We start from the raw sequence: 20,894 nt of genomic DNA, 5'->3' as shown, positions 1-20,894 counted from the left end.
ACCTCATAAAACAGTATACTAATATCAAAATGAAGAGTTTCACGTTAAATCGGTACATGTTCCCTTCCCAGTAGTTTCCACTGATCCCGGAGGTACCTGCTGCTTCTCACCTGTGCTCTGTGCAGCCCTCACCAGCCCTTTCCTCAGGACATCCCTCACCCACGTTTTGATCTTCTCGTGGCCTTCGCCTCCCACCACCGACACCACCAGGTTGGGGGAGGGCAGCCCCCAGTGAGCAGTCATCAGGGTGTAGACAATCTGAGGGGATGTGTCACATGACAGCCGCAGGAACTAACCAGGACAGAGGATGGCATTCATCCAACAATTTTAGAACAATGCATCGATAAATGTTATCATCCATCACTGATGCTGTTTGACCTGCCTGTCCCTGGGACCTGAACTTAACTCAAACACAACCTTCATTTTGAAGGTGGTTAAAAGCGTCGAGTCACTTTCTGCTGGGTTGCCTCACACTAAATTATAGGCAGAGGGATATCATGAATGCAATGACCGTGACTTTTAGAGGTTTAGGGAGGCCAGACCAGTCCAACAAATGGTAAGCTTTTTACCTATGACTCTGTGTGTGTGTGTGTGTGTGTGTGTGTGTGTGTGTGTGTGTTTCTCACATGGCTGTGTCTTCGTCCTGCTCCAGCGAACTCCAGCTCTCCGAAGGCGTCCGTAGCGCACTCTGACGAGTGCTGCCTGCTGTCCCACTCGGTGACGATCGCGGCTCCGAAGTAATCGCCCGTCGCCACAGAGTCGTGCACATCGCGCACACCGCCGCACTGACACAACACTCCATTACTGACACACAACACACCGACCAGCAGGACCCACACACACACACACACACACACACACACACACACACACACACACACACACACACACCTGTTATTATGCGGTCGAAAGTGTCTCAAACACCCTGAGCCATTCACAGCTACTAATACAGTTTTTACTTTACAACTACTAACTAGTTTATAGCAGCCACAACCATCTCATCCTTATCAATAACGTGTATACAATACTAATTTAATTAAAAAAAAACTAATTCTGAATTTTGCAACAATGTAACAGACAAAATATATGACAACAAACTTAAAATGATGTTACTTGTAAAAGAATTTGATAAAAAACAAGTATATCAATGTTGGATAAAACTGGATAGTCAGCTCATGAGTTATATCTTTCCTTGATATCCAGTCATAATAATATTTAATATAACCTTTCACTGTGTATCGCTTTATAAGACAATGCTAAAAAGAAATAAGGTCACTATAACAAAACCATCTTGAAACAATATTATAAGTAGAATGGCTGGTATGCAGACATGTTTACTAAATATTTTTTATAGAAAATGTTTTTATGGAGATTCTGAGGTTATACATTATGAAACAATGTGCAGGACTTTCAGACGACAGCACAACAACTACATTCACCTGCACATCGACAGGATCTGCAGCACACATATAATATTAATTACTACACAGTCAGGGCAATTTTAGGGCTCTGATATTGATATGAATGTCTAAGACCTTGACTGTGCAACAAGAAATGTAAAGTTACTGATAGCAACTTCACTTCATGGATTAGGGGCCACCTGACACCTTAGACCTTTGGGCCCCTCAGCTTGTTTAGTAATGCGTCCTGTGACTGAGGCGGCAGGTTGACATGTGTGATGTTTTTCTGGTTTTCATATTAATATTGAATTCAGACATGTTTACAGCCCCAATGTGATTTTTCTGATTTTTCTTTAGTGAGCAGCAGAAAGTTATCAGAGATTTAACGTTTGATATCAGACGTTAATAAAGGGTGTCAGACTGCTGGTGAATCTTGATTTTAAAGAACTTTATCTTCTAATGTTTAGCAATGAAAAGAAATCTTAAATCTTTGAAGTGAAAGTATGTAGATGAAAAATAGAAGAGGAAGTAGAAGCCTAGTAAACATTTCAGAGGGCCAGAGGATGATATGAAATTACCAAGAATAATAGTAAATTGTCTTTTTCTTAGTTAGCAGATAAATCACTTAGGAATCATCTGTAAATTCTACAGTGGGCTTTATTTAAAAGTACTATGACCAACTGTGCAGAGCTTCATTTCAGTAAAACAAGAATCTCGTCAACATAAAACTACAACATAAATAATAATTAAACTGGACTACCAATGACTCATAGATTACCTGAAGGAGTCTTCAACAAAAGTGGTGCACACTCGCTTCTTGATGATTTTGGGAATCCAACTCTGTGAACAAGAAAAACGTTTGTTTACAAATTAAGAGCTCAAAACTAAACTGACACAAGAGTTTAGAACTAAACTGACATTAGAGTTTAGAACTAAACTGACATTATAATTTAGAACTAAACTGACATTAGAGTTTAGAACAAAACTGACATTAGAGTTTATAACTAAACTGACATGAGAGTTTTGAACAAAACTGACATGAGAGTTTTGAACAAAACTGACATACGAGTTTCGAACTAAACTGACATACGAGTTTCGAACTAAACTGACATACGAGTTTCGAACTAAACTGACATAAGAGTTTCGAACTAAACTGACATATGAGTTATATGAGTTCAGAACTAAACTGACATACGAGTTTAGAACTAAACTGACATACGAGTTTAGAACTAAACTGACTACTACTACTCAACCGTCCAAAATGTGAACATTGTGGACAAAACCTTGCACCAACAGTCAGAGTCACCAGTTCTGTCAAAGCGACGAGTCTTCCTTCACCAGCTGCTATCAAAATTAATATTTCTCAAATCCAAACTTCAAATAAAGTCAGAAGAAAATGCACCTTGAGGTGAAATGTCCTCCGGATGTATCCTTACAATGACTGACACCCATCTACAGTTCTGTGGAAACACTTCTGTCTTTGTTGACATTCCCTAAATAAAGAATCTTAAGATGGACAAGTTCAGGCTCTTTTACTCGTATATTCATTGCACTTCAATTCTTTACACAACTAATGTTACAACCTGTAAATATATGCGCTGGTTTCATTGTCATGTAGATGTGAGTGGGCCTGTATTTACCTCACCGTGTTGGGATGTAACTGTCATGCTGTTTGTCCTTGAGGCGGAAGTCTTAACCCTGGAGGCCTCTCTTTATGCACCGTGTTTATCTTGTGTAAAGATTACAGTACAAGTACATTTATGAGCACACAAGTCTGAGGGAGGGACTTTTGGACGATGCATTTACATGCAGTGTTACTGTAAAATATATACTGTAAAATATGTACTGTTAAATATATTTATGGACTTGGACTGAAGCTCAGATCTCAGTCAGACCGTGGTTTACCTATTTTATATAACACATTGCTCCCTGATGTGAAATCTGACACCATTCAAACTTCAAACATGTAATCTGTATTTAATGACCTCATCTGGATTAAAATCTGCTAAAGCGAAATGTAAATGCATGCTGAATGCAATCCAAGCAGTCTGCACACTGTGATTGGATCTCAGCAAGTAGAAATACAATTCACGCAGTGGGACCACATAAAAAAAAAAAAAATCCCCTCAGAAAGTTGCAAGGTCACCTGACTGCACCTTTTCTTTCTAATTTACGATGCTACATGTGGTAGCAGTAACTTCAACTTGGCAATGGAAAAAAAATAAAGCTGACATCCATCAGCCTGGTTTCCTGTAACCAGCCCCACACAACTCATTTATGTATTTAGACTAATAAATGCAGAGACCCAAGTATTAATGCAGATAGTGTTTAAACTTCTTACACTTCAGACAGTGGAAAATAACATTTACAATTTTAGCTGTCCTGCAGAGACTTTGCTTCTCAGAGAGTTTGATGTCTACTAGAAGCAGAGAACCACAAAGATCCTGAAAAACTAGAGAAGATACATCTTGAAAATGTATGTAGCAAACTAATCAAACGAGAAATTAGATTTAACAACCCCCCTATTTTAGAACTGCAGTCCTGTAGTTTTATAAACTTTATATTCCAAAGTTGATTAGAAGTTAAAATGAGGCTTCAGCAGTGTCAGTCAGATGAACCAAGTGTTATGACTATTTTTTTTTTTTTTATTGTACTCTATTAATCCCTGAGGGGAAATTCTTTTGCTACAGCAGCATCCCAAGGGGGAGCTGCTGCAACAGGCTGCCATGACCGTGGCGCCAACCAACCTGAGGTGCATGTTTTTGGGTGATGGGAGGAAGCTGGAGAACCCGGAGAGAACCCACGCAAGCACAGGGAGAACATGCAAACTCTGCACAGAAAGGCCCAGGACCGGATTTGAACCCGGAACCTTTTTGCTGTGAGGCGACAATGCTAACCACTGCACCACCCTGCCACCCTTAATGTATTTTTGTATTTTGTATTTTGTTGCGTAACCAGTCACATCTGCATGAGGTGTGTAAGGTTTGAATGAGTGAGTGTTTTACAGTGTGCAGGCATGAGGCTGGATTAGTTCTTGGCCGAGCTGAAATGGTGCAGAGGAATCTCTGATCTCCTATTTCTCCCAAGCAGCCACACCTGTTCCCAGCATGCTGTGTGCACCTGTAGCGTTGGCCTTGAGTGTTTTCAGGGAGTGTTTTTACAGGTTGGCTGACATTTATTTCTCCTGTTTATGTTTAACACGTTGGTCATGTATTGTATTTTGCTTTCTTGATTGTGGTTGGGTTAAACTGGTTTCTGTTTCTTTAGATGGAGCATTTGGTCACCCTGAAACTCAACACCCTATGACTTAACTTTGTAAATGATGAATGATAAATACTAATAATGTGTCGGACGGGGACCAAGGGACATTCTTTTAATACTAAACAATCCACTGCCAGCTAACCTACAGACAAAAACCAGCCCAGTCACACAGACATGAGCTAACTGACGGAAGAAACTACAAACTGGGACTTCCTCAGAAGCTCTGTGAGGGAATGTGAGGACACCAGTTTTATGTGTAAGTGAGGGAGGAGAGTTCTCTGATATTACTAGACCACACGGAAAAGTTAAAGGCAACAGCCGACAAAGAGAAACTTAAGAGAGAGAAACAAGACGAGGAATCAGCTGTTTGAAACAAAGTGTTGGAGCAGCAGATGGAAGATAAAAGAAAAGCTTGGAAGGAGAAAAATGTCAGCAATGAGTGAGGAGAGACTCAAGTTGAGGCACGACTGAAGGGTCACAAACAGAAAGTGTACATGTGTGCAAGCTTGCACAATAACGTCGCTGACATACCGTATAATACAAGAAAGTAAACTTCCTGCACACCTCGTCGACCTCGTTTTCCTCGTTTAAACTGAGTTTTTACTACAAGACGGAGCAGATTCATCATGGAGTTTATTGAAACATACCTGTGCTGTTATGTATTTTACATGCTCAATTCAGATATGTTTGCATTCTTTTTTTTGTTTGTTCCAGGGTTGGTATATAAAGAACAGTGGAGCAGCTTTCTGTTAGCAACCTACTGCTGCACACTGGAGAGATATAAATCATACATTTTACTATCAAACCCATTATCCAACTGACTTCACTGGGTTCTGTGCACTTTCCCATCACCCAGTGATCACCTGCAGCTGGAGAATATTCAAATCTATCTGCTGTCAATGTAGTCCACGGCATCGCAGTTCTGTCGCAAATGCGCTTGTTTTGTGCTGATCTTGCAGTTTTCTGTTTCATAAGCTCTAATTCTGAACAGATGTTGCTGAACTTTCAGTCAGTCAGGAAACTTCACCATCTGCCGGTGATTCATTATTCAGTGCACAAGCCAGCAATTTGCAATCCATCAGCCCAGATGAACATTTCCAACAATGTGAGGATGGCAGCGGATCGGTGTTCAAGTAGGAGGGTGTTTGAATCCAGCACCCGTCTGGGCTCTGATGTCTTTGGATTTTCATCTAAAGGAATATAAATAATAATTATCAGGGGAATGTGATCCCCCACAGGCCATCAGGAAGTTTGAGAGATTCCTCGAGTGGGTCAATGTGAGGTCACAGTGGACTCGAACTTTGGTGAACTTCTGTGCCAAATCTGAAGAAAGATAGCCCCCTTCCTTTTATATTGTATTCATAATGAGGGATGGACGTGAGGTCGGAGTTACCTTTGACCCCCAAAGTCCTATCAGTTCATCGTCTCACAGAACGGATGGACGGACGAACAACATTAAAAGACAGACAGGCAGACAGGCAGACAGACAGACAGACAGGCAGGCAGGCAGACAGACAGACAGACAGACAGACAGACACTTTATTATACCCACAAGGGGAATTTTTTTTCTTCGCTACAGCAGCATTATAGATACAGGTAAAGAAATAAAAATAACAGAGTAAAAAATATTAAATATAAAAATACACAATACATACAATAAAATAGAATAATATTAAACTAACTAAACAATAGTGCAAAGATTTAAGCAAGCAAACAAACAACCAACGGTATTATTGTTAGGTGATGGATTTGGCCAGAGGTGAGTTATTGTACAGTCTGATTGCAGTGGGCAAGAATGAGCTCCTGTATCGGTCCTTGTGACAGCGGAGCTGGAGGAGTCTATTGGAGAAAGTGCTCCTCTGTCCCTGCAGTAGATGGTGGATAGGGTGGTCCGGATTATCCAATATGGATAACAGTTTTTTCAGTGTCCTCCTCTCCACCACCTTTTCCAGACTGTCCAGTTTACAGCCGATGATGGAGCCGGCCTTCTTAACCAGTTTGTTAAGTCTGTTGGTGTCGCCGGCTCCAATGCTGCTCCCCCAGCAGACTACTAGAAGTACAGTTCACTGGCCACAACAGATGGTAGAACATCTCCAACATCTTGCTGCACACATTGAAGGATCGAAGTTTCCTCAAGAAAAAGAGTCTGCTCATCCCCTTCTTGTAGACAGCGTTGATGTTGGTCTTCCAGTTCGGTCTGTTGTCGATGGAGGAGCCAGTAATCTCCTTCATACCGGTCCACACCTCCCTCACGTTGTTCTGCTGGAGTTTTGCCTCCAGCTTCCTCCTGTAGGAGTCCTTGCACTCCCTGAGCTTCTCCTTCAGGTGGCGCTGCACTCTCCTGAGCTCCTCCCTGTCCCCAGACCTGAAGGCTGCTTTCTTCTTATGAAGAAGAACTTTCAGGTCACTGGTGATCCATGGCTTGTTGTTGGGGAAGCAGTGTACAGTCCGGGATGGTACGGTGGTGTGTTCACAGAATTTGATGTATTCTGTGATGCAGTTTATCATGCTGTTGATGTCCTCCCCATGTGGTCCACACAGCACATCCCAGTCCGTGGACTCAAAGCAGTCCTGCAGGGCGTCTTTAGCCTCCTGTGTCCACCTCCTCACAGTCTTCACAAAATATAACGCTCTTGGACATGAACATGGACCTGTCCCCGCTCCTTCCTCTTCTCTATCTTTGTTCCCTTCTTTGAAACTCAAAGGCCGCTTTAGTTCCCCTATCACTGCTGTTCTGCTTTGATAGTGTAGAACTGGTCTAGAACTGGTAGTGTTATCTCAGCATCAACACAACGTTTGCTCTCATCCTCCTGATGGCAGTGATTCATGCTCATTTCATTCGAAAGCTAACATTGATTCAAGTCATTACCTGCCCTTCATCTCCTTGTTCTTACACATACATCATTACCTGCCTTTTATCTGCTTATCATATCAGATTTGCGGTTGCTGCAAACCAAACAATAACACAAGGACTCCAGAATGATCGTGTTTCATGGGGAACTGCTGCACATCCAAATTGCTACTGTACTGGTTGTGAGATCACCGGGAGAAAAAAACACCATTGTCACCGTCCACTCCTTTAGTTTCAGCATTTTCTGCCGCCCAGGATCTGGTCTGCCCCCCCCACCCCCCCCCCCACACACACACAGGTCATGTGTATATCGCATCTTGCATTAATTTCTGTACAACTGTCGCTCCAAACAGACGCAGAATGCACGGAGCAGCCATCACGCATACGAGCAGGAAGTATATCTCCGTCCTGAGTTGTATATCAAAGCTGTGTCTCCTTGTTTCCTGTCCCCACTTCACTATTGACTGTCCAACAAAAGTAAACCAACAAAAGAAGGAAATCCAATACAATGACATGCTTCCTTTGTATGATGTGTACCTGTGCAGTAACACACCCGGATCACTGTGTTTTATGAGAATATGACACCAAACAGTTCCACTTTCAGCTCTTTTCTTATTTCTCCCTCTCGATTCGAACTTTATCCCTGAGACTAACTGGTGTGTTGAAGAAAGAGATCGAGCACCAAAACATAAAGCACATACATACGAGTCCTACACAAATAAATGGTTCTCTCATTTAGTTGCATTGCCTGTCTTAGCTTATGTCCCATCAGTCTATCAGTCCCTGTGTGGACATACTGCTCTCCTCAGTTTCCACATGCTTGCTGTTTTTCCCCATGAGCTCATCACTTTCCTGCTGTCATTCCTCACATTTTTTTCCTGTGGTTTTTGGTCTTCTGTTGATTCCCTGGTTTTTGATTTTGCCAGTTAATCAGTTTGTGTGAATAACGCTTGTCTTCTGGAGAGAAGCCCCTCTGGAGAGAAGAGACACGTATTCAAGAAGCTCAATGAAGTCCATCTGCCTTTTGAATAAGAATTAGATTCACCACGACCTCAATGGCCGAAACACTCCACGGACATAATCGTTGTTTCCTCTGAAAGACCTCAGATTGATATAAATTTTGTTCCTGGATTAATGGTGGACACAAATACTGTGTTCTAGATGTTGTTCTTGTGTTCCAGATGTTGTACTTGTGTTCCAGATGTTGTACTTGTGTTCCAGATGTTGTACTTGTGTTCCAGTGTAAATTATTAAAGCTGCAGATATTTTGGATTTCCTGTCAGTGTGATCTGGAAAAACACTAATCTGTTAAAATTCAAGTAGTACACAGTAACAGTCCTGACATGGAGGAGTACTATGTGTTCGTGAACTGAGGGAAAGATGCCCGCAACAAACATAGTGACCATTTGATTTCCTTTTGTTAGTTTAAACACTTACAGTACACTATACAGAGTAATTTCTTTATCACTATCCTCTGACAATGATATGATGAAACATGATATTATTTGTTTGGGCACATGAACAACTTGGGTCGGTTCAGGGAAAGATGGGGTTTCATTTGTCTTCATGGTTCAGGTTGAGTTACAGAATATGTTCAACTTCCTGAATATCTAACATATCAGCACACGCGAGCAGCTGCTGCTACCGATGAAGGAATTATTTTCAGAGAGCTTCAGTGCCAAAGTTCATTTCAAAAATTATTTTTTTATGTGACACACTGACTAAACAGTATATTCTTATAACCACCGCATTTTTACTGCACATTTACAGTTTTACACTGAACTGAATGCGATATCCCCATGATGTAAATCACTGAGGTTTATAATGAGGACGGGCTTTAAGGTTGGGTAAATGTTGGGTTTGGGTTTAGGTTATCTTAAGGTTGAGGTTGAGGAAAGCAGTAGTTGGTTTATGGGAGGCAGAGAGATGGTTGAAGGCAGCAGGAGGTATCACTCCTCCGTCTGACCTTTTTCACACAACTCAATCTGACTCGTCAACGCAGGAAAAGCTCTTCATTAAGATTAGCTCAGATCCATCAAGTAGCCCCATTAACTATATGTCTGGACCAGCATTCACAACTCCACTACACTGAAGAGGATTCAACTACACCTGTACCCATTCTGCTGCGACGTTAGTTGTGAAAACGCTCTGCTGGGCCTGCACATGGGCTCTTTGGAAGATTAACTGTTCACGTGAAACTTAATCAGATCAATCAAAGTGCAGCTGCTGTTGCATGGTGAACACATCTTTTATTAAAACACAAGTAAACTGAAAAATGTCTCTGTGTTTTCCCTCTCTGAAACACAGAGGAGGACATTCCAGAGAAAGTCGGAGCTCCTTCATGGAGCTGCTGCTCCTTTTGTTATCATGAAAACAGCCCAGCTGGGACTAATAATCTGTGCACATACAACAAACACACACGCAGGCTTTAAAGGGCAGTTCAAGGAAAAGCGGCACGACTTTGATGTTTAGTAACCTCCAAACCAACATGTGATATAAATGCACATGAGGACAAACTGCTTATTGTAGATACTGTACATTCGATTTCTGTTTGTCTACAACTGCAACTGACATTTTAGTTTTTTTCATCATCATTATTTTAATACTATTAGAATAATGATCACATACCTGCACAGTCTATAATCAGTAATTGTTAAGTCATTTTTTCATAGGGGCCACTGACCTGCACTTGGGGACGTCCTTGATCATAATTTGTTTATGTTTTTATAACTTTATTTCTTGCTTATATATAAATAATATTTAACATTCTGTCCACAGCTTTATACAATATATATATATATATAAACATATTTCTACACTGTGTAGTCTAACTGTATTCTTCTAATCTCTGTTTCCATTGGATCAAATGCAGTTGGATATTTTATGATACTTTAATATTCAACATTCTGCCTAAAGTTATAAGGAAGCAAAATGTTTGTTTTGGTTCAATGTCATCAAACATTACTGATGAAAACAGAAGTAAATACATCTTTATCAGCACTATGGTTGCTGCCATCAAATTCAAAATGAGCATATATATTTTATAAAACAATACAATGTCTCAGTTTTAACATTTGATTTGTTGTCTTTGATCTATTTCCAATTGAATACGAGTTTACATGATTTACAAATCATCACATTCTGTTTATATTTACATTTTACACAGCTTCCAAACTTTTTGGGTTGTAGATTAAATAAAAAACAATGAAGTTATCTGTTAGTTCTTCACACCTGGCAATTAGTTTGAAAAAAGGTGACAAGCTGCAATGATGTTGTTTTTTCGAACAGCAACAGGTTGTGATTTCATTCTAAGTTTTTTTTTTTTTACTTTGGTCTATCTTTGATAGCTCTAACTTTTGTCGTGTGAGTGAATGAGTGACAGTGAGAAACCTGCTCCCGTCAGTCCGGACCCCTCAGACTTCATACCTCCAGGGACCCGGAGGCACTTCAGCTGACAAGTCTCAACTACAACAACAGCATATTTATGGGATCCCGGGTTTGCTACCAGAAACAAGTTGCACTCTCTCATCTCACTTTACAAACACAGGGGAGAAACTCTCTCCACAAACCAGCCGGAAACCAGACAGAAACAAGTTGCGCTCTCTCCTCTGCAACCAGCTGAGGAAAGAAACCAACCAAGAAACCAACCAGAAACGAGCCTGTGTCCTCAAACATCCAGCGTGTTCACAGTTGTCCCCCACAGATCCGTCACATACCTGATCCTTCTCCTTCTTGCTCCCAGCTCGTCCGCCTCCTTCATCAATTTCTTTCTCCAGCTCCTTCATCCTGTGCTGCATCCGCGTCCTGTGAGCAGAGAGGTCCGGATCAGCTGCGGATCCTGAAGCCCCGCCCACAGCCTCCACTCAACTGGAGGCAGCGCGAGACATTGGCTGCAGCGCAGTCAAACATTTGTCCTGTCCGTCATCGGAAGTATAGATCCACAATAAAACCGTAGCTGCAAGACAGTAAAACATCTCCGATAAAAACAAACAACAAAAACCTCATGAGTGATTTAGCCTCAGTAAACAGATCACACCTTAAAACTGACCTCTGCAAACAAGCTTACATCCATGTTAATCAGACTCAGATATTAAATGCAGTGCAGATTTTATGTATGAAGCCGACTGACGGCTTCAAATCTAGATGTCGCTGCAAATAAACTACAACTGTTAAACCGAGATGCTTCACACATCTTTAACCTGGCAGCACAGAATATCTTCATACACTCAGTCATCACTTCAGTGTCGGACCGAGGGGGCAGTATGGATCACAGTCTTCTGTTCCTGAATTGCAGCACTGAATAATGGAGACAGAAGTGCTTGTACAAAACATGTGGACGTCACTGTGAAGTTGACCTTTGACCTTTTGGACAGGAATTTTTGAGGTATGGCCACAAAAGATTGTCAGGGAACAACAGAGGGCGACTCTCACAAATAGACAAATTAAACACAACAAACAAACAAACAACAGAGAAGAACTAAATAATCAGTAGAATCCAAATTAGTAGAACCAGTTCAAACCGTTACAGACAGGAAGTGACTCCTGGGTAAGGTTACCATAGAGTTGGTCCTGATGACCAGATGAGATTTTCCAGTTAGGGTTTTTTTAGATACACAGATACTCGTGATTATTGAATCTGTGATGAGAGAAGGTCAGCTGACCTCATCATCGACGATGCAGCGTAGAGCATCAATGATAAATCTGAGAGCCGATTCTAAATATTTTCACCATAGTATTAGACTGATGAGACGGTTGATTTAACAGATCTATTCCTGCAGATCAGGGTTGGATGTATTTCTGTTGGAAGCCAGTTTTCTGTTTTCATTCGTTAACAAGGTTTTTGATGGTGTCTCAATGTGTTGTATTTTTTTTTCCTGAACCCTTTCAATGTTTGAAACACTGACAATAATTATCTGCAGATTGCTGTTGTCTGACTCAACAACCATGAATTCACTTTTATCATTTTATCATTTATCATTTTATCACTGAGGGATTGTTTCAGTGCTTGAAATGAAAGTTGCAGTTTCTTGATGGCTGATTGAGCCAAATCAGCAGCATCAGTGTGAATGGTACCGTTCACATACAGACATGTAGGAAGATATCATTTCTTAGATATAAATGGTGAACAGGATGCGGATCCCAATGGCACAGTATCAGTGAGGAACTGGAGTCCAGACCAGACCCTTCACCCTCACACAGCGACATCTGTCACATCTGGAAGCATCTGAAAGATCCCAAATCGAAGCCAGAGGTGAGAAACTTATCAATAAGTTTGGATTGGTCGACCTTTCGGTTTAGTTAGGTCCTCAAACACAGCAGCACAATGTCTCCTGTTATCTAAACCGCTGAAGAGATCATTCAATAGAAGTGTGGCAGCTGAGGTGGCGCGATGATGAACTCTATAATCAGATGTTGGACCGAGTGTTCTGAAAGGATGATTTCGGCTGATTGGTCACTGATGCTTCCAGGATTTTAGATAAAAAAAAAAGAGTTTTAAAATTGGACAATCATTTTTAGGATCGTTGCTATCTCCACATTTACGCGTCGGAAAAATGTTCGGCGATGTTATGAAATAAAACGCCTAAAAAGTCAAGTGCAAGTACTTCAAAATTCTAATCACGCAAGTACTTGAGTAAATGTACTCATTTACTTTCCCCCAGTTGGACCACCTCCTCGGAGATTCATTCATAGGTTTAGGGCTCCATGGTAGTAGTTTACAGAATCTGCTTGAATAATTATATTTCAGGCCATTTTCTACCTGAGTGCTTTTATTCAGTGCCTTTATTTGACAGCTGAAGTTACCATCTGCTTTAAAGTTTGAGATTTTCAGTGTAAAACTGATTAAGAAAAAAGAAGCTCTTTGAGGATCTTTTTTTATGCAACCCTGTTTCCAAAAAGGTTGAGATGCCATGTGAAATGTAAATAAAAACTGAACTTAATGAGTTGTGAATCATGTAAACTCATTTAAATAGACCGATGACAACATATTAAATGTTGAATGTCTTTTGTTGTTTTTTTATTTCTGATCCAACATTTTGATTTTATCTTATTATGAAAACAGATATAAATAATATTACACTTGATAAAACCCGTTGACAAAAACACCACAGTAAGTAAAATATTTGTAATTAAATCATTAATGACAAAACTAAAAGAGAGTATAGTGTTTTTTTCTAGTTCTCTTTCTTGTTTTAGTCTTTTTCCATGAAAATATGTTTCTAAGAACAACAAGACCTCTTCAGACAAAAACACACAAACACAATACATCCTGTATTTATTCATTAAAATGTGTCTCCCTGCTGCTCTTACCTTACATTCTTACCTGCATTTGAGTGAAAAGCCAATGAAGCTGATTCTGATTTTTCACAATGCCAATATTTTGGTAATAAGACACCAGGACCTGGTTTCCATACATTACTACGAAGAAAGGATTTCTTATATTACAATAGAAGGTATGTTGACAGGTAAAGAAAAAGAAGATGGTGATAATACAGCGCGGATAAAAGGCCCTCCCTACTTCCACAGTGTACGGTAAATGCAGGATTTAAAATGAAAACAATTAAGTGCAAAAAAAATAAAAATCAATAAATACAATTATGAAATTAAATAAAAACCAGGGATAAAAAATATTTAAAATGTAAAAACCAGGACAGTAAACCTTCCTCCAAATTAAAATCCAGATTAAAGAGAGAAATTACTCCTTTAGTAGTTCCTGAACATTTTGGTGAACAGTTGAGTGACAGCTGATATCCAGGGTCAGAGAGCTCCCAGAGAACTTCACAAAACAGGAGGAGAGTAAAGTGAACAGTCTGGACTCGGAGCAGGATGGTGACCGACCCACCCCCTCCCCGGGGGATTCTGCACTCATTTCCGTAGTACAAGGAAGTCAAATAAAACACATGCTTCTCTCTGTGTAACTCTGGGTCTCACAAGTTTACAGCAATTACCACGTGAGTCAAAGAAGCACACAAATACAAACTGAGCACTTTAATATGGATCTCGGTCTTCATTCAACAAATAGACCTTGTTCAAGGTTTTATCTCCTGACAAAAGTGTTGAAGTCTGATCACATTACAACAGGTGGTCATATACAGGGAGACTATAGTAACCCCCTGTCCACTGAGTCCTGATGGACGACCTTTGACCTCTGAATGCTGGATAGTTTTGATCTGCTCTGACAGAGTAACTCAAACTACAACAACAGCAACACACTCTATTAAAGTTACATAAAAACTTACAATCTGTGTCTGACCTCTGGTCATTTTAACACAACCTCTTCCTCACAACACAACCCCTTCCTCCAGGCAGTAAAAATAAAAAAAATAAAAAAATGTAGTTCTTTACATTAATTAAAATCTGCATTAAAAACAAACATGATGGTATAATTTTGCACTATTTTTCTGTTATAAGTTAAAGTTTGTGTAGCTCTGCAGAGACGACAGTGATGTTTACAACTTTCACCTCTGAATCCCTTGTGTGTGTGTGTGTGTGTGTGTGTGTGTGTGTGTAACCTTGGAGGCGACAATGGGAGATTACGCAGACAGTACAGGAAACAGTAGCTGGACAACTCAGGAAATCTGCTTCCTGCTTATTTCTGCATGCAATAACCACAGCTGCAGTTACAGGTCATGTGACATGCCTGGAGGCGGAGCTACAAAATCAGCTCCATCTTCTATGAGGCCTCTGAGAGCAAAACAAGTAATGAGGCACTTCTCATCTCAGTCCGATCATTGGGAAGCTTTTGCTTTTGTGTTGTAAATTTGTAATAAAACAGTTTACATGTATTTAAAGTGCAGAATTAAGTTTCCTTTTTGGCTTGAGAAAATTATAGCTGTTTATGTACATATGCTGCATTAGCTCGTGGTTACAACACGGGAAGTCGTGTTCAAATGGTTCAAATTGTAAAAACCCCGTTGCTAGGCAACAGCAACATGGAGGGCGTCTAGAAGCCACAGCTAACCATTTATCAAGTTAACAGGAAATACAAAGACACAGGGAAAAGGTGAGGCCGTTGGAAAGATCAGCGTTTTCCTCAGATGTAGGCTGTTATCCAAGTTATGAAGACAAACTCTACATGACTAAAACTACAATATATCAGCTCAACATCCAGCCAAACATGAACTTCCATGACCTCTGACCTTTCTATAAACAAACACATCACAACTAGTGAACTCTGGACTTGTGAGTTATGACATGGTGAATACCACAAGAGGGCGTCATTCATACGGACTCTTCTCTGTACACGGTGATCACGAACACATCTGAACGCAGCAATAATTCCCTCATTTAGGGCATCATAATAAATACATAAATACATTTATCAATACCAGGGTTAATAAAGTGTTATCTTATCTCATAATGTTTGGGACACAGCATTCGTAGCCATGTATAGAACTGTGTTGTAAATATCTGTCTGCTGTTCATAAACATTGTTTGTTCGCGAGTATCTGTCCTGGCGACGCTCCGCTGGGCCTCGACTGCAACCGTCTTCAGCTCCTTTGTTCCCTTCAGGTTTCTCTTCAGTACAACTGGAGGTGGACTCAGTTGGACTTAGCTTGTAGCTTTGAACACTTTCACTGGGTCGGCAGTGTGTTTGTGATCATCGGGGGCAAAAGAAAAAGGTCAAAAAGCAGGTAAATAGGAGATCCAATGAAAGACAGACAAAAAGGAAGATCCAGAAAAAAAACCTCAGGTCGATACACCAGGACTCACTAAAAACAATGAAGTGAGAGGAACGAGGAGTGAACACTACGGTTGGCTTAACGATGGTCTGACACAGGAAGTAAGGAGCACGTAGACTGTATACACAAGAGGGCAGGAGATAAGTGAAAACAGGGGGAGGACACAAGGAAGTGAAGAGAACAGAAACAAGATGAAGAAGTGAGTTACCAAAATAAAAGAGGAAATGAACACTAAAACCTTTTAGGACCGAGAGACAAAACCAAGAAAGACAAGTAACACGAGAACAGACTGAAATGGACAGAACAAAAAACTAATCAGACAAACACAACTAAACAACAAGGATGAAATGTGACATTGTATTGGATATTTGTTTTACTATGATGATAGAATTTTTTTTTCAAACTAAAAGTGTGGTGAAGAAATCTGCCTCACACCTCTACAAATATGTTCATGGCTGAATGTGAAACCAGAGCGTTGGCCTGTTAGAAAAACCTTTTATGAAAGCCACGATAATGATATTCTTAGTGTTGGCCACTAGGGGTACCCTCACTTCCTTCTGAGGAGGTTCCTCAAGACATTTCAGCAGACACAACAATTTCCAAATATGGAAATTCACAGGAACTGAAATTTCCGAGCAGCATTAAGCACGATAACCGGGTCGAAACCAAGAGCTGAGCAGTCAGCTCCAGAGGCCGGAGCAAAGATCCTTGTGATAGGAGACATTCGTTCATGTGTTACAACGAGACGCTGGTTCTGGTGAAACAGAGTAAGTGGGAGGAGGCTCTGATCCACTGCAGGTCTCTGGGGGTCCTGGCCAGGCTGACCACACCCGATGACAACGACTACGCATGAGAGATGGCTCAACACGCCACCATTGACGAGGTTGGTTCTGTTCGTTTGGTCGAGCAGCTCATCGCTCCATATTGATACGTTTCTCCACTTCCTGTCTGTAGGTGTGGACCGGTTTGCGGTACCTGGCCGGTTATTGGGTGTGGGTGGGCGGAGAAAAGGTGCAGTTGATGAATCTTAACAGCTGCCCTGGTATCCAAGCCTGTGGTGTCCTGAAGAGCAGCGACACCACGAGATCAGAGACTGCAGCATGAGAAGAAACTTTTTCTGCTACAGGAAGCCTCAGACCAGTGATGGGACCTAATTTACTCAGGAGACAGTTTATGACACTCAGGCCTTAATAACTTCATATTGTACTGCTTATTCCATTATGTAACTAACTAGTTAGACACTTTCCAAATGAAGTTTTTACAAACTGTAATTTAACAAAAACATTTTTAGACTGATTGTTTTAATTGTTTGACAGACATAAAAACATTTCATGTTTTAGCCTCTGAAACACGATGACTTGCAGTTTTTCCTGTTGTCAAAATAAGAGCTTTGGACTCTTTGTTGGTTGTGTTATGTGGTGAGGGGATAAACGAACCCAAATGCAGACACACGGCAAAATCTCTTAGGAATCAGGTCTTTATTTCCCGGGCAGGGAGTGCAAACAGGAAATGCACGCCAAGAGTCTGTGTCAATCTGCGCCTCGCCACCCGAGGGAATCCCGGGGTTCTCCTTGACACGTGGCCGGGTGACGTAGCTGAACGGCGATGCTCTGCTGGGGGAATCCCCAGATCTCTCCTCAGCGAGCTGATTGGCTGGATCGACTGTGTGACGTCCGCGACTCGACACAAGATCGCTCAAACCCTCGACAACGGATCTCCGAGGACCGCACTGGAGGGTCTCTTCGTGCAGGTGATGCCCGTGGCTCGACACTGGACGGAACTAGCAGGGTCGACTGTGTGACACTCGTAGCTCGACACAGGATTGCCAAGATTGCCGCAGATGATCTCCGAGGAACGATCTGGAATCTTCTTCGTTCAGGTGGATGCCCGCGGCCCAACACTGAACGGCAGGAAAACAGGAAACAGGTCAGAATCGTAATCTCAACAACGGGAGACGGAACGGACTTACTGGACGGGTTGACGGGTAGGCAATGGACGAACTGACACCAGATGGGCAGGAAACTAGGGTATAAGTAGCGGCCGGCGTAATCCACTCAGAATGCCGCTCAGCTGTGCTGCCGGAGAGGTGCGGTAGTAGGCGGGGCTTGGAGGAGGGTACTGCTGAGAGAGAAAAAACAGACAGGGGAATGACAGGACACAGGAGGAAAGGTATTCGGGGGTTAAACAGGGGAAAACACACTGGGAACAGACAGGAATCCTAACAGTACCCCCCTCTCAACGGGAGCCTCCTGGTGAACTGCCAGGCTTGTCAGGGTTCTGTCGATGGTAGGTGCGAACCATCTCAGGATCCAAGATCCAGGAGCGTGGTACCCAGCACCGCTCCTCAGGCCCATAACCCTCCCAATCTACCAGATACTGGAACCCCCTACCTCTGCGGCGGACATCTAGGAGGCGATTGACCGTATAGACGGGCCCTCCATCGATAATTCGGGGTGGTGGAGGGAGTGTGGCCGGAGGATTTAATGGGCTGGTGACCACGGGTTTCAGGAGAGACATGGAAGACAGGGTGAATTCTCATGGAGGTTGGTAACTGTAGTTTGACTGTGACGGGGTTGATTATAGCGGTGATCGGGAAGGGCCCAATGAATCTCGGGGACAGCTTTCTTGACTCTGTACGAAGGGGAATATCCTTCTTTGAGAGCCAAACTTGCTGTCCGAGCTGGTACACGGGAGCGGGAACTCGGTGACGATCTGCCACCCTCTTGTTCTGTTCCGCAGTGCGGAGTAGGGCGGCCCGAGTCTCCCTCCACACCCGCCTACAGCGACGGGCATGGACCTGAACCGATGGGACTGCTACCTCGACCTCTTGGCTAGGGAACAGGGGAGGTTGATAGCCCAGGGAGGCCTCGAAGGAGGACAGTCCAGTGGCAGCGGAGGTGTGAGAGTTGTGGGCGTATTCTACCCACGGAAGGTGACGGCTCCAGGATGCGGGATTGGCGGTGGTCACACACCGAAGAACGGCCTCCAACTCCTGATTCAGCCTCTCGGTCTGCCCATTTGTTTGGGGGTGGAACCCTGAGGAGAGGCTGGCCGTGGCCCCGATGGTCCGGCAAAACGCCTTCCAGCCCTGAGAGGCGAACTGCGGACCCCAATCAGACACAATGTCCGCAGGGATGCCATGGAGTCGGACGACATGCAGGGTCAGCAGGTCAGCGGTCTCCCGGGCAGACGGAAGCTTGAGGAGTGGAATGAAGTGGGCCGCCTTCGAGAACCGGTCCACTATGGTTAGGATGACCGTATTCCGGTTAGATGGAGTGAAACCCGTGACAAAGTCTATGGCAATATGAGACCATGGGCGCTGGGGGGTGGGGAGTGGTTGTAGTAGTCCCACAGGGGGTCGGTGCGAAGCCTTATTGCGGGCACATGTAGTGCAGGCCAAGACGTAGGCTCGCGAGTCCTCCTCGAGGGATGGCCACCAGAAGGTGCGGCGAAGCCAGTGTATGGTTCGGCGGATACCTGGGTGGCCGGAGAGCCGGGAGTCATGAGCCCACCGCAGGACCTGGGAACGGACGGATGGAGGAACGAACAGCTGGTCAGCGGGACCTCCTCCGGGGTCAGGCTGGGTCCGCTGAGCCTCACGCACCGCCGTCTCGACCTCCCAAGTCAGCGCTCCTAGCACGCAGGAGGGAGGCACAATGGTGTCCGGGGTTGGCTCCTCCTCATCCAGGGAAAACTGACGGGACAGGGCGTCGGGCTTAGTGTTCTTGTGCCCTGGACGAAAAGTGATGGTGAAATTGAAGCAGGAGAAAAACAATGCCCAGCGGGCCTGACGGGGGTTTAGTCTTCTGGCTGTGTGTATATACTCTAGGTTTTTATGATCGGTGAGGACGACAAAAGGCTGCGCTGATCCCTCCAGCCAGTGCCTCCACTCCTCCAGAGCTAATTTCACAGCCAGCAGTTCTCGGTTACCCACGTCGTAATTCCGCTGGGCTGGGGAGAGTCTTCAGGAGAAGAACGCACAGGGTCGGAATCTGGAATCAGCGACTGAACGTTGGGACAGTACTGCCCCGACCCTGGTATCAGAAGCGTCCACCTCGACTACGAACTGGCGCCTCTCGTCCGGATGTGCGAGGATAGGGGCCGAGGCGAACTGTTCTTTGAGGGCCAAAAAAGCCTTGTTGGCCTCGGGCGTCCAGCTAAAATCCACCTTGGTGGATGTGAGTCGAGTAAGGGGAAGAGCTGTCTGGCTGTAACCCCGGATGAATCGCCGGTAAAAATTGGCAAAACCTGCTGAAGTCTCTTTCGGGAGGAGGGCACAGGCCATTCCGTCACAGCTTTAACCTTCTCCGGGTCCTTATGAACCTGCCCCTCCTCTATGATAAAGCCCAAAAACTGGACTGAAGGGACGTGGAACTCGCACTTCTCTGCCTTAACGAAGAGCCGATTCTCCAGGAGTCTTTGAAGGACCTGACGGACATGATGGTAGTGTTCCTTGGGGGTAGCTGAGTAGATCAATATGTCGTCCAAGTAGACGAACACGAACCGGTTCAGGAAGTCCCGAAGAACGTCGTTCACCAGGGCCTGGAAAACAGCAGGGGCATTGGTCAGACCGAAAGGCATGACCAAATATTCAAAATGGCCAAGGGGGGTGTTAAATGCCGTCTTCCACTCATCTCCCTCTCGGATTCGGACCAGGTGGTAGGCGTTATGGAGGTCCAATTTAGAGAACATGGTGGCCCC

General features: G+C 43.3%; 1 protein-coding gene across 1 annotated transcript in view; it reads right to left on the bottom strand.

Annotated features, from left to right (window-relative positions):
* Positions 1-11,298, bottom strand: part of trpm4a (transient receptor potential cation channel, subfamily M, member 4a) — a 35,820-nt gene extending 24,522 nt beyond the window's left edge. Inside the window, exons 1-4 of the mRNA XM_069177669.1 lie at positions 11,229-11,298; positions 2,179-2,240; positions 627-804; positions 111-291 (exon numbers count right to left, since the gene is read on the bottom strand). Coding sequence (XP_069033770.1) covers positions 111-291; positions 627-804; positions 2,179-2,240; positions 11,229-11,297 — 490 coding nt within the window. The 5' untranslated portion in view covers position 11,298. The remainder of the gene's footprint in view (positions 1-110; positions 292-626; positions 805-2,178; positions 2,241-11,228) is intronic.
* Between the last annotated feature and the right edge of the window lie 9,596 nt (positions 11,299-20,894).

Source organism: Embiotoca jacksoni, unplaced genomic scaffold (assembly GCF_022577435.1).
Source record: "Embiotoca jacksoni isolate LCO1_2020_lvr unplaced genomic scaffold, fEmbJac1.0.p SCAF_76, whole genome shotgun sequence".
In the NCBI taxonomy this organism is placed as follows: Eukaryota; Metazoa; Chordata; class Actinopteri; family Embiotocidae; genus Embiotoca; species Embiotoca jacksoni.
The sequence above is the reverse complement of the archived record's forward strand: the minus strand, read 5'-3'. Positions and strand labels throughout refer to the sequence as shown.